The sequence below is a fragment of the Raphanus sativus genome, chromosome 8, assembly GCF_000801105.2.
Source record: "Raphanus sativus cultivar WK10039 chromosome 8, ASM80110v3, whole genome shotgun sequence".
NCBI lineage: Eukaryota > Viridiplantae > Streptophyta > Magnoliopsida > Brassicales > Brassicaceae > Raphanus > Raphanus sativus.
Genome location: NC_079518.1, coordinates 9569959 through 9584414, shown reverse-complemented (window position 1 = coordinate 9584414; position 14456 = coordinate 9569959). Strand labels below are relative to the sequence as shown.

The 14456-nt window shown below is 34.6% G+C and overlaps 3 protein-coding genes and 1 pseudogene across 3 annotated transcripts; 2 read left to right on the top strand and 2 right to left on the bottom strand.

The window, feature by feature from the left end:
* Positions 1-38: 38 nt before the first annotated feature.
* LOC108821706 (putative F-box/LRR-repeat protein 19) lies at positions 39-6607 on the bottom strand (annotated as a pseudogene).
* Positions 6608-7726: 1119 nt separating this feature from the next.
* Positions 7727-9383, top strand: LOC108833918 (nucleoid-associated protein At4g30620, chloroplastic). The gene is made up of 7 exons (XM_018607309.2): positions 7727-7882; positions 8125-8264; positions 8347-8447; positions 8530-8569; positions 8798-8869; positions 8968-9024; positions 9123-9383. The coding sequence occupies exons 1-7, from the start codon at positions 7822-7824 to the stop codon at positions 9195-9197; spliced, it is 546 nt and encodes a 181-aa protein (XP_018462811.1). The 5' UTR covers positions 7727-7821; the 3' UTR covers positions 9198-9383.
* Positions 9384-10532: 1149 nt separating this feature from the next.
* Positions 10533-11435, top strand: LOC108833919 (early nodulin-like protein 13). The gene is made up of 2 exons (XM_018607310.2): positions 10533-10817; positions 11047-11435. Exons 1-2 carry the CDS (start codon positions 10631-10633, stop codon positions 11433-11435), a joined length of 576 nt encoding a protein of 191 aa, XP_018462812.1. The 5' UTR covers positions 10533-10630.
* Positions 11436-12004: 569 nt separating this feature from the next.
* Positions 12005-13805, bottom strand: LOC108833915 (gamma-glutamyl peptidase 3). Its single transcript, XM_018607307.2, has 3 exons — positions 13362-13805; positions 12305-12634; positions 12005-12228 (listed from the first exon to the last, which is right to left on the bottom strand). Exons 1-3 carry the CDS (start codon positions 13689-13691, stop codon positions 12127-12129), a joined length of 762 nt encoding a protein of 253 aa, XP_018462809.1. The 5' UTR covers positions 13692-13805; the 3' UTR covers positions 12005-12126.
* Positions 13806-14456: the final 651 nt, after the last annotated feature.

The window sequence follows — 14456 nt, the reverse complement described above, 5'->3', positions numbered from 1 at the left end:
CAGAGTAGAAGAGTTCCAAACTGTTTTAAGATTAAAGCGGACATGACATAGAGAAAGCAGAGCATCAAAGCTGGAAGATCATCCATATCTCGGATGACCCGGTCTTATCATGCGTAGAATCACCGTTGGGAACCAGAAAATCGGGTTTTTAATCTCCCTCAAACTCATCAACCTCGAGGTACACGTAGTTATCTCCTCGCTCTTCAAGGATATACACCCGTATAAGTCCATGTACTCAAGACCCGAACACCCTTCACAAACCAAAGCAAGACCTCTAGCAGTCAATGTAGTGTATCGAAACTCCAGTTGCTTGAGCTGAGGCATGTGTCTTCCAATCACCTCAGCTTCCACATCGGCGTGTTTAGGATATTTAGCAAGATAGTCTACTGGCGCGATGCTTGTAGGCATGTTGGGATCTAGCCGAGGGTATAGATTTCGTTTAAGAATCTTTAGGTTATGGCAGTTCCTCCCCAGCATAACCAAAGACTCGTGAGATATTCCATAAGAGTAGCTTATGTCGAGTTCCTTAAGGTTTGGATAGTTTGAGGCTATCTTTGCCATTGATGCATCTGTGACATTAGGGCAGCTCTTTATCCAAAGTACCTCTAGTCCAGGGCACCTAGAAATGAAAACCCCATGATAATTATATAATCATGAACGAAGTGATCACTTCATTTAGGAATAAATTCATCATTTAAAAGAAACGTAAATGGCAAGAAACCAAGCAAATGAAGCAAAATTACTACATAATTAATAATAGTTTTTTTGATTCTATAATACGGACATTACATTATACCGGTTCTTAGTATAGACAAGTACAGTGACAAAAAAAAAGAGTATAAACAAGTAAAACATTGGTTGTTAGATCTCTAAAATTATAAGATTCAGAGCATCTACAACTTAATTATTCCATTCTCCAAAATAAAGTTTGCAATAAAATTTCTCTAACCATATTCATTTTCTACTTTCACTACAAGAAAACATGCATATACCGAGGGAAAAAATCGTCGGTATGTCGTCGGAATAACGCTATTCCGACGACATACCGAGGAAATACGTCCTCGGAAAAAATTCCTCGGAATTTTATATTTTCTCGGAATTCCCTCGGAAATTTCTGACGGAATTCCGAGGAACACAAATTCAGAGGAAATACCGAGGACCACTGTTCGTCGGAATATACCGAGGAATACGTCCGTCGGTATATACCGAGGACTATTCCGAGGGAAGTAATCGTCGGAAGTTCCGATTTGTACCGAGGGTATATTCCGAGGAATCCTTCCCTCGGAAAATTCCGAGGAACAATTTCCTCGGAATTTTCCGAGGGAAGTGTTCCTCGGAATTTTCAAAAAAATTAATTTAAAAAAAAAAAATTTTAAATTAATTTTTGAAATTTTAATTTGAAAATATAAAATTTAAATTGGAAACATATTATTATATAAAATTCAAAGTCGTACAAATAAAAAAAAAATTTCGAGTTTATAAAAAAAAAGCTACGGGTTTTGGACGTTCGGGTCTGGCATGGTCGGGAGCACCTCGTTCGGGTGCAACCTCCTCATCATCTCCAACATTTGCTCGTTGAGCTTCTTCTGTGCCTCCCAGCCCGCCTGTTGACTCGCCACTGTGGACTCCAACGCAGATATGCGATCATCCTTGTCCTTCATCTGACCCAAAAGTACTTCTGGATCAACAAAGGGTGGTGGTGCAGCAGAAGACGGAACCGACCGGGAACGACGACACAAACCGAACAAACGTCCCTTCTTCTTTGGAACCGCCTGAAATAGAAAAGTGCCAAAATTAAATAATAGAAAAAATAAATTGAACATTAAAAAAAGAACTTACCGATTCAACGATTTCGTTGATTCGAACCCGAGGCAAGTAGGTCGAACCCGTGGAATCGTCATCCTCGGTTTGAAGCTGAGACGCTTAAACAAAAAATAATTTAAATATATAAAAATAGTTTAATAATTACAAAAATAGTTTTAATATATTAAAATTGTTTAATAATTACAAAATTAGTTTTAATATATAAAAATTATTAAAAATTTATAATTTTTTAGTATACATGATTTATCATATATATATATATATGTATAAAAAATTATAAATCGTTTATAAATAGAGAAAAAAGGTTTATAAATTTTTTAAAAAATTTAAAAAACGTTTTATTATTACTGGAAACTTGAAAAACGTTTTTAAAAATAGAAAAACGCTTTTAAAAATCAAAAAAACGTTCTAAAAATAGAAAAACGTTTTGAATTTTAACCAAAACAAAAAATAATTCCAAAAAAAACTAAAACAACAATCAAAACAACAATCCTAACTTAAACTACCCATTCAATCCTAAACTATCCATCTAACAACCTAAAATCCGAAATTCTAATCTCAAAAACCATAATCACTCAATTTTTTGAAGAAAAGAGAGAGGGATAGGTGCTTACATGATTTGGCAAAGAATTGGAGGAAACAAACGGTGGGATTCGCCGGAAATCGATGGAGGAGGAGGAGGAGCCGCGTAGAGGAAGAGAGGAGAGGAAGAGAGAAATGGAGAAGAAAGAATCGAGATACCCTAATTTTATGAGGGGTCCGACGGACATTTTCCGTCGGAATTTCCTCAGTATATTTTTAAGGGTCGTCGGAATTTCCTCGGTTTAGATATATCTGATTTTCCCGACATGTTTGGCGGCTAGGATTCCCGGGTAAATGAAAAAATTCCGAGGAACAAGGGTTCCTCGGAATATCTTCAGAATATTCTGAGGAAATTCCGAGGAACCTTGGTTATGTTCCTCGAAATTTCCTCAGAATATTCTGAGGAAATTCAGAGGAAACAGGGTTTGGGGTTTCAAATTCCAATTTTTTGCCGTATTTCATTTCTTATACAAATGTAATGCATACCATTGAGGATTCTTTGTATAGATGATCATAACCAGGAAATAACAAAATTTCAAAAATAATTGTAAGTATTCCCTTTAACGTTTATTAAAGTGTATAAGTGTTTATCTTATGTTGTGTGGTTTTCGTTCAAGCAATCGTAAAAGTGTTTGTTATTATGTAAAACACCAAAGTTTGACTTCATAATATGGTTAAGAAACTTAATGAAGGTTATATACGTGTTATTCAATCCGCAAAACGTTGTTTCGGTTTAAAACCCCAAGTTCCTCGGAATTTCCTCAGAATATTCTGAGGAAATTCCGAGGAAATACTGAAAATCAGTGTTTTCCTCGGAATTTCCTCGGAATTTTCTGAGGAAATTTCGAGGAACTAGGGGTTTTAAACCGAGAACCCACATGTTCCTCGGAATTTCCTTAGAAAATTCCGAGGAAATTCCGAGGAACAATACTTTATAATCAAATCCCTAAATCGAGAAGGTAAATTCCGAGGAAATTTCGAGGAAACCCTAAAGTCCCTCGGAATTTCCTCGGTATTTCAACAAAAAAAAAAAAAAAAAAAAAGCTACTCTGATTCCGAGTCAATGGCTTCTTTTTTTATGTTTTGTGAAGGAGAAGTGATATCTTGCATATTTGCATTGTTTTATCTATTCGTTCATAAGCATTTGATCATATAGATTAGGACTTAGACATCTTTAGGTCCAAACCTTTCTATGTCTTTATCAGGTGTTATAATCTGTTTTAATGCCCATCAGTCTTGTAGCAGATGATAAAGCTGAATGAACATCTCTGCAACCTTCGTACAATGGTTGCTTTCCAGCATCCAACATATCATAAAATCTCCTAGCTTCTACATTGGGTAAATTTTCCCCTCTAAAATGATTATTTACCATCTGCTCAGTACCTACACCATAATCTACATCTATTCTAATTGGTTCTTCTAATCTAACCGCCGGCTGAAGTTCGCTAGTACTACCAAGTTCATAACCAGTTTCCCCATAATGGTACCAAATTTTGTAACTTCGTGTAAACCCACTCAAATATAGATGAGTCCAAACATCCCACTTTTTAATAATTTTTCTATTTTTACAATTAGAGCAAAGACATCTTAACTTACATGTTTCTGCTTCCGGTTGTCGGCGAACTAACCCCATGAATTCGGTTATACCTCGTTGGTATTCTTTCGTAACCAATCTCGTCTCCGGATCCAAATGAGGTCGATCGATCCAAGAACGAAAATAATTTGAAGAAGACATGTTTTTTTTTATATCAATTTCGTGATAGTAGGAGAGAAGAAGAAGAAATGGAGTGAATGAAGAGGAAGAGGGGTGGCTGTATTTATAGATGAAATCCAGCCGATATACTGAGGAAATTCCGAGGAAAAACTACCCTTCCTCGAAATTTCCTCGGAATTTTTAAAATTGTCCAACAGCTATCCCAACGGCTCTCTAACGGCTACAAAATGTCCTCGGAATTTTAGAAATATCCGTCGGTTTTTCCGACGGAAATGGTTTCCTCGGTATTCCCTCGGAATATTCAGAGGAAATGTGTTTTCCTCGGAATTTCCTCAGAAAATTCCGAGGAAATTCCGAGGAAACCACATTTCTAGGTTTCCTTGGAATTTCCTCGGTTTTTCGTCAGAAAATTCTGAGGAAATCATTTTCCCTCGGAATGTCCCTCAGAATACCGATGTTTTCTTGTAGTGTTTATAATAAAGTAAAAAAAATTATTATGTAAATATAATAGTAATTTTGGTTTTCCATAATAGAGTTTTTTCCCATAATAGAGTTATTCTATGTTAAAATAAATAATGAGTTATACATTGAAAATCCCATGTATAAACATACGATCCAATTGTTAATTGGGAAAATTTCATAAAAATACCCGAACTAAATTTTGTTAAGCTTTTTAATACCCAAACTTTTTCACTACCCAGTTTAATACTTTAACTAATTATTTTGCTCATTTTAATACCCAAACTTTTAACACTGTTCCCACTTTAAATACCTAAACTTTATTTATTTTAATAAAAATACTAATAAGTTTCAAACAAAACTTAAAATATCTCAAAAATCTAAGAAAAAAATTATTAAAAATTCTAATTTTATTTTAAGATTTAGGAAAGAAGGTAGATAAACCATGGAAATTTTATTTTTTTAAAAATTAAATGATTTTGAATGATAAAAAAAATTTCGTTTTTTATTTCAGAAAACAAAGTAAATACAATATTTAAAACTTAGATATTTTATTATAAAATTTAATATTTTACACTGTTTAGTTACTTTTGTTTCTCAAACACCAAATTTTTTTAAGAATTTTTTGAGTTTGTTTTATAAATTTTAGAGATTTTTTAAAATTTTATTTGAAACTTATTAGTATCTATCTTATTAAAACAGAAACATTCTGTTGGATCTAATATTTATTATGTAAGTTTTTAAATTAAATACATCTTTATACTTTATAGTTAAACCTACATTAAATCACTAATGTTCATTTCTTTATACTACTATCCATGGTTCCAAACAATATACTTAATTCTTTATACTACTATCAATATTTCCAAACAATATACTTTTTATACTACTATCAATGTTTCCAAACAATACAATAATTAATCTTAGTTATTTTATATCTATCATTTTCTCTTTAAAATTTTGTAGAAACGTCATAATTTCATAAATTCAAAATAATAAACTTTAACATTTGGATTATAAGATTACAAATTATGAAACTATTACAATTTAAATCAAATTAGATTACATATCGGTTATCTATCAGTTCAATCGGTTAGTCTCGGGTTTTAGTAATTTTTTTAATATGAATATTTTAAAAACCTAAATTGAATTGTCAGATCTCCGGATTAACCGGTATAATCACAATCGGATTGAATTTAAAAACACTGATTTAAATGCAAAAATATTTTAAATACACACTTTTCAAAAGTTATCAAAATATTTGTTAAGTTATTAGTAAAATTTTCCATCGTAAAATATTCCGCGCTTCCAAAGCGCGGATCAAAATCTAGTTTTTATTAAAATAAATAAAGTTTAGGTATTAAAGTGTGCACATTTTTAAAAGCTTGGGTATTAAAATGAGCAAAGTAATTAGTTGGGGTATTAAACTGGATAGTGAAAAAAATTTGGGTATTAAAAATTTTAACAAAATTTAGTTGGGTATTTTTATGGAATTTTCCTTTGTTAATTTTTGTATTTAATTAAAATTCTTACTAAACTATCAATATTCTCCAAAATCCTAAGGCCATGATTACATTCGTCCCATCAAAATCATGCGATTGGTTTCCGTGTCTCCCAAGGAAAGCAATCTGACATTAGTGTAAACTAGAGGACTGATACGTACTTGTCAGCTACGTAAGATAGAGAGCGATCTGTACAGTGCCTGACCCGAATCTCAGTGAGACCTCCTTCACTCCGGTCAACAACAGATCGGAGGAAGGAGTCGACCTTGTCCTCAAACTCGGGATTCCTTCAGTTAATCGACTCGGGGAATGACTGAAATCGAGTTTCGAGATCGAAGATCGTGTTGAATGAAGGGTCATGACATACGTTCATCCAGGTCTTGCATACCAGCATTGGTCCGATCCATCTCTGGTCTTCGCTTAGACGCGAGAAGATGTCGATGAGACATTCCCTAGTCAAGTTAGCCCAACCAGGGCTGAGTAAGGATCCCATTTTCAGCTTTTCTCCATCGTCGTTGACTTCCATTAGATAGAGAGTTTGGTCTTGTGTTACGAGCCTAATGAGTACGTTCAAAATGTTTGACGTTCTAGGACATTTAAAACAATAATATTTCTAGACCATTTTGGTCTCATACAAAATTGATTTGTTTTTCCATTTTTTCTAATGAAAGAAAAAAAGCTAGTAAACATTATCCTCACGACTTTTTTCATAAAGTCGGTTAATTTAACTCAACAATCCTTTCCTTCCTCACCATTTCGTATTTTCTTTTGCTTACTTTTGGTCTTTCATAATAAATTGTTCAACTTCCTTTTTAATGGAGTTTTCTGGTATATTATTATCTTTCAAATCTGTATCTTCAAGGCTTTTATGGTGAAAGTGTTTTAATATCGTTAAAATATCAAAATTCAAATCATATGGTTTTACGTTAGATTCTAAAATGTATTAATTTAAGTCACAACAACTTTTAAAAAAAGAAAATAGTTAGCAAAAAAAAAACAACTTTTTAAAATTATATGAAAACTTTATCAAATTAGCGTTGTGGTAATCGGGTTTTCTCATCCAGTCATCCTATCAAATTTGCGTTATAGGGGTGCCAAGCCAATGTTAATTCCAATCATCAAACAAAGCCCAATAAGCTCATTAAAAGATGGGGAATTTTCAAAAATACCACTTTTAAGGTACCATTATTCATCTTTATCACCACTAAAGACACATTTTCAATAATACTTTATTTATTAAAATGATAAAGATTCTTATATCTTTGTTTTTATATGTTTTTCAAAATTCTAATCCCAAGTTCTAATTCCTAAACTTCCAATTCTAAACCCTAAACCCAAAATCTTCAAACTCTAAACCCTAAACCCTAAACTATATACCCTAAATTCAATATCCTAAACCCTAAACCCTAAAGTCTAAACTATAAACCCTAAATTCTTATCTCTAAACCCTAAATCTTAAACTCTAAACCCTAAATTATATACCTTAAACCCTAAAACATCAAATCTATATCCTAAATCCTAAACCTTTAAATCTAGACCCTTCATTAAAAGTAGTGGTAAAAGTGGTTAGTGTAAATATGAAAAGTGGTACTATGAAAATGATTTTTGACAATTTCTCTTAAAAGATCCTACGTATGATGACGTGTCATTATATCATTCGTTAATGGAAATATCTCCTCCTTACTCTCTCTGTCTATCATCTCCGACCGAATTCGAGATAATATCTCTCTGGGAAGAGCAATGGCTTCGACGGCGACGACAACTGATTTCTTCAAGCCTTACCTCTCTCCTTTCTCTAATGGTTAGCCTCTTAAACTCTATGTGCATCTCTCTCTCTCTCTATATATATATATATGTCGCGCTTGAGTGTGTGTGTGTGTGTGTGAATTGAAGTGTATCACTTTAGAGTTTGATGAGCTCTCGAAATCATATTCTGAATCTCATGAATCTTTTGAGTAGTTGCAAGTTTTATTTCCATCTCAATTTACACAATTAAATGGAGGGGGTTGCAAAATTCGAGTTCCATTGTTTTTAAATTTTCAGGGAACGTGGCGCAACGAGGAGGTAGTAGACAGAACAACAACGTGGTATGGTTGAATCGGAAGAGCCCTAACAGGTCTCTTCGTGTTAATGGATTGTTCGGAGGTGGAAAGAAGGACAATAACGATGAGGGACAATCAAAGGTATACCCATTCATTTGCTCTGTGTACAATTAATTATCAAATTCATTCTGAGCTCTTGTTTCTTATTCTGTTTGGATGGTAGGCAGGGATACTTGGTAATATGCAGAATCTTTATGAGACTGTGAAGAAAGCTCAAATGGTTGTCCAAGTTGAGGCTGTTCGTGTCCAGAAGGAGTTAGCTGTGTATGTCCCCTCCCTCCCTCCCTCTTTATTAACCCAACCTTACACTTTTTACTAAGTTCTCATGCTGCTTTTTATTTTTCAGTGCCGAGTTTGATGGTTATTGTGAAGGCGAGCTTGTCAAGGTTATTTTATTACACTCTCCTTTGATCTGTGTCCTAATAATACACCATTATTACACACTACGTTTAGTCTATAATCAAATCAATGAGTCTGATCTGATTATGCTGTATAGTTTGTTCCTTTCGTGGATAGTTTTACAGTTCTATTCAATCAGACTGCTACGTTTTTTTTTATTCTATCTCTTTATGTGGTGTGTGACTGACCACCCGGAAGTTCGAATTTGTATCCAGGTTACGTTATCGGGTAACCAGCAACCAATCCGCACTGATATCACTGATGCAGCTATGGAATTAGGTTCCGAGGTGAGTAAACTTTCTCTTTTGTTTACTTCTTACCAAAGGGGATGAAAAAAGCTATACTCCTTCAGCTTCTCATGTTCTCATGTTGTTTCCTCTGGCAGAAACTATCACTACTGGTTACAGAAGCATACAAGGACGCACATGCAAAGAGTGTTCTGGTAAAAAGAAACCACATACCGTATATTTTTTTACGATACAACTATCGCTATTTATTTTCTTCCATCTTTTGCTTAACACAGCCTTTTGGATTTCACAGGCTATGAAAGAAAGAATGAGTGATCTTGCCCAGAGCTTAGGCATGCCACCAGGTCTAAGTGATGGATTAAAGTAACAGAACCAGATCTTTTTTTTTGTCTTTATACTCGAACTTCAGGTATGAGAAGTCCAGTTTGTTTGTTTTGTCTTTATACCGGCAAAAAAGAAACTACAACTCTGTCTCAAGTCAACTCTAATGAGCCAGAGAGAAATATTTGAACCCTTGTACTTCTTTGGATATCAACAATTTTCTTGAATGCTCTCTAATCGTGTTTCTGGTTTCCAAATTGTGGGAATGAATCAAGAAGCTTTAAAGAATTTACTCGGAATGGATTCTAATCTTTTTGTGGAAACATTTAGAAAACAAACTTTAGTTTAAATAGTTCGTTCCAATAAATTTCAAAAAAATTTAAAATAATGTTCTCTATATGTAATTTTACAGTTTTATTGTAAACAAAGTCATATAGTTTACCTTTGTTCCAGGAAAACTTGTTGAGATAGAGACTGGAACCGGCTTTGTTGTCCCATCCCCTGTCTTTATATGATGCAACTTTTGTTTTGAACTATAGACTGATTATAATCATGTCAATTCTTGGCAACTTTCTTTAATTCTCTGAGATGATTCTTCTCTGACATTCTCATTCTTAGGCCATTTGACAAGTTATCTCATCAAATGGGTAGAGGCCTTGGCCAGAGCCATAAAGAAGACCTAAATTCGAATGCTTATCCTCTAGTAAAATTGGTGTAGACCCTTTAAATGAAAAGAATGCACGATTATCTATCTTGTTACATGCTAAAAGATTTCCAGTTGAATGACTAGGAGATTCTAGTAAACCTGTTACATTCTTTTAAAACGAAACTTAAACCACGTTAAATTAATTGTGTAGACTCCTCCCAACGTCTAGACAGTATTTTTGAATTATATTCATAAGTCAAATTAATAGTGGTAATTCGTGCGATCAATCAAAACCAATTTCTAGAAATGTTTTAAGGGGAGAAAATACGTTTAAATCTGTCGTCGCTCTACTAATTAGCCATTAAGATGTTTGAATTCGTTCTCGACCACAACGGCTCCGTACCGTAACTCGTAACTATCAATCGTCCGAAGACTTCCATGCCTAACGTATTACGTATAACACTGATAAGAGAGTTAGAGGTACTGTTTTATTGGCTCATTAATTGTTTTTGAAAAACTGTAACCATTTAGTATAAAGTCTATCAAAATTTTCAAACCAAAGAGTTCATGACGGTTTCTAAATTAATTAAATTATTCTGGAACATTAATTTTGTAATAAAAAGTGATTAAAAACTGACATCTAGCTAGCGAATCAGAGAGAGATGACACTTCAGTATTAATTAATACCAGATTTACCAAGCAGATTGCTATATAAACAGCATCCACCACCTCCTATTATCTTCACCTTTGCGTAAACAAAACCAAACGAGAGACAACCTCCAAACACCAAAAATAACCAAAGGGTTGTTCATACTAACAAAGAGCTCAACTAAATGGGTGTCATTGTTCCAGTTTTGACTCTTGTTTTTCTCTTACTCACCACAGTGAGCCATGCTGCCTCCAAACCGAGGATGATTCTGGTCGGTGGATCTTCACAGTCGTGGAAGGTTCCAGATTCTTCCAGCAACACTCTCAATCAATGGGCTGAGAACAATCGTTTCAAAGTCGGAGACATTCTCGGTACCCTATATTACCTTTCTACATCTCTTCTCAAGTTTGATGTACTAGTGATTTTTCCTTTCTATTCCAGGAGCATATCATATATTTGATATACTATATGGTTTTATAATAATGTATTCATGCGTAAATATTCATTTCACAAGTTTGGTTTAGTAATTAGTTTTTTTTTTCCTTTATATTCTTATATGGTTTTATAATGATGTGTTCATGCATGCATGTGGATTATTAGTGTGGAAGTACGACGCGAAAGTTGATTCGGTGTTACAAGTGACAAAAGAAGATTACGATAGCTGTAACACATCAAACCCCTTGAAGCAATACAACGATGGAGACACAAAGTTCGAGCTAGAGAATTCAGGAGCTTACTTCTTCATCAGTGGTGCTCCTGATCACTGCGCTAAAGGCCAGAAGATGCATCTTGTTGTATTGGCTGAACGCAACGTCCCTGGTGGCGGCAGTAGCGGTGACCGCGACGAAGGTGGAAATCCTAAGGTTACTCCTGTTATTCCTCTGGCTAAGACTCCAGCTCCGGCTCCAGCCCATAACGCCGCGGGTGGATTGAATGTTGGAAGCGGTTTGTTCTTGACCGCGGTTGCTATTGGTTTGGCTATGGCTTGAGAGATTTGATCGAGAGAACGTAGAATCGTTTCCAAAATTTAGCAGTATTTTCTTTCTTTCTTTCTTCAGATTGTTAAATTTTCTTTTGTTCCTTGTTTTATCAACATAAAAGATCTCTCTCTCTTTTGATTTGTGTTATGGGATTCACTCTAGAAAGTTTATTCTTACGGTTTGAGTCATAATTTTGATATGGTAAAACAAGATTTGTCAGCTCTAAAACAAGGAAACTATACAAATTCATACCAAGCAATGTATATTATATGTATACTGAATATTGATGGGTGATAGCCTGATATGATACAATTTTAGAAAATACATCGATCTTTTTAGAGACTTTTAATTAATTTTTCAATCCCAAATTAAGAAATTAATTATGATTAATTACTAGAACAGCCATTTCACTTAAATATTTCGTGTCACCGTTTCTGAAATCGATGTGATCCTTTGAAAGTTCACGGTAAGACAATAAAGTTTTTGTCTTGATTTCTGAAGAACACAACACACACTCGTGAGTTCTTGATGCGGTCCTGTTGCTGAATTTGTTTCTAGTTTTATTTGTATTGTAACACTAATAAGAAACATGATTATTTCTAATTGTTTTATGTTTTTCCTCAATGTTTTGTTGAAGATAAAATATGAAGGAAATTGCAGGGGTTTTCATCAAGAGATGGCAATAGCAAACTAAACATGCTCAGATTTGACCTTTCAGAAAGTTTTTACAGAGCTTCTGCCATAGATCCTTGTCTGGTTCCGCAGTCTCCATCGTACTCTTAGCCTTATCCGCAAACTCTTGCTGAAAACAAGAAGAAAAGATCGATCACATAAGCTTATACGTTAAACGACATAGAGGGTGGGGGGCATGAAGAAACCTCCATAAGCTTCATGTTGAGGACACGGTCCACGATCTCAAAGAGAATCTCTTTGTTATACTCGGGGTGACCTTGGATGCATAGGAAGTGGTCTCCGATTGAGAACATCTCCACTTGGTATACCTCGGAAGAGGCCAAGACCGTTGCAGAATCAGGGAGCTCCAAGACTTCGTCCTGATGGCATTTGACAATGGCTAAAGATGCAGGGACCTCGTCTCCAAAGTAAAGGCCGAGTTTCTCGTTGTCCTTTGCTATGGTTATGGTTCGCAGACCCATGTCTGGGCCTTGACGAGCCCTTCCTATTTTCCCTCCTTTGACTCTAGTTATTATCTGTATATAAAAAAGAAGAGAGAAACACTCTATGGATCAAAAACAAAACCGCTGAATCAATTTGAAAGTAAGTCAATGAAGAACATTTACAATTTCCATTTAAGAGGAGAAAGTATACATAGCAAGTAAAATGATTCAACAGTGACAAAAGCATTTGAGTCTCTGTTCAGAGACTAAAACAATTTAGAGATAAAGAATGGTAGGGACACAGTTTCAACCAATCAAATTAAACATCTAGATAGAGCAATTCTATGAAAAGAAGAAGATCTCATAAAATGCAGTGATCAATTGGATAAAAAAATCGGAAAATGCCCCAGTAAATGGATCACCAAAGTTTGGGACTTTGACTAATGATATATATATATATATATATTTTTTTGCTAAAACATGGTGCAACTAATGATATCTTACAACATGAAGATGTTATAAAATGCAGTTCAACAACACGGTTCAAGAAATGCCCAGTAACTAACTAAAGATTACCAAAGTCTGGGACTTTAATAATATTTCACAACATAAAGATGTCAACAACATCATTGCATCTAGAAATGGCCAGTAAAGATGACCAAAGTCTGAGACTTTACACCCAAATAGTTCCTGAAAAACAGAGCTCTCTCACCCACCATGAAACCCATCAAAACTCAAAATGTAACATTCTAAAACCCTAAAGAATCTCAATTAGATCAGATCCAAAATAAAAAGAAACATCTTTTTTTTTTAATAATACCTGGTGGCCAAAACAGATGCCGAGAACCTTCTTCTTCATCTCATCGAGCTTCCGACAAACCGAGCAGAGCTTGACGATCCAATCAGCGTCCGCGAAGGCGTCGTGCGGGCTACCGCTGATGATGAAACCATCGTAGCTGTCGAGATCGTCGTCGTCGGGGAAATCGCCGTCGACGACTCGGAAGAGATCCCATTTCTCGCCTTCTTCGCCGAAAGCGGAGACGAAGACGTTGAAGTAGCCGCCGTAAGCTTTCTTCACGAACTCCGAGTCGCACGTTGCGAGAAACAGAGCGAACCTCTTCGTCTTCTGCTGCTCCTGCTCCACCACCATTGGTTTGATTCTCGGGAGAAAGAGGTCAGCTTTATAACAGAGAAGAAGAAGATGATCGCTCTCTCTCTCTCTCGCACACGCTTAAAAATAAGTGAATAGGTTTTTGGAGAATCCTACTTGGATGATGGGAAGATCCCTTATATAAAGGCTGAGACTTTTTTTTTTTAATTTTATTTTATTTCTATGTGAAAAGAACACTACTCCACCGCTAGTTACAAAAGGTAATCAAACAAAAGACACATTCATGTGTGTCCCATGGCTAACATTTGCTTTTACTATATGATTGTAATCTAATAATACAGTATGTGTAAATGTATGTCTTTTTATGGAATTTTGATGTTTTATTTTTTATAGTTCATGGATCTTGATGTTTTGATATTTTTTTTTTGAATTATACAGAGATATCTTAGTCTCATAGAAATAGTCTAGACTAATCATGTGTTGTCATATGTCGGTTTTATGTTTTTGGCGATGTCGAAATGTTAATTCTTCAATGACCGAGATTTGAATCCGATTTCACCGTATTATTAGACTTTTGCGTACTTTTGCCTTCAAGTTAATCACAAATCTTAATTAATATTCTTATATTAAAAGCTTGTGTGTAGCTCTAATAGTGATGTATATTATTCATGGAAAAATATTTTGACATGTTTATATGACGATAGAAATTTAGAACATTGGAGTATTTTGGTTTTAATTTTTATTACTTAAAATCATGAAAGTATAATTTAGTGCATGTTTTTCGTGACATGTTTATATGATTTC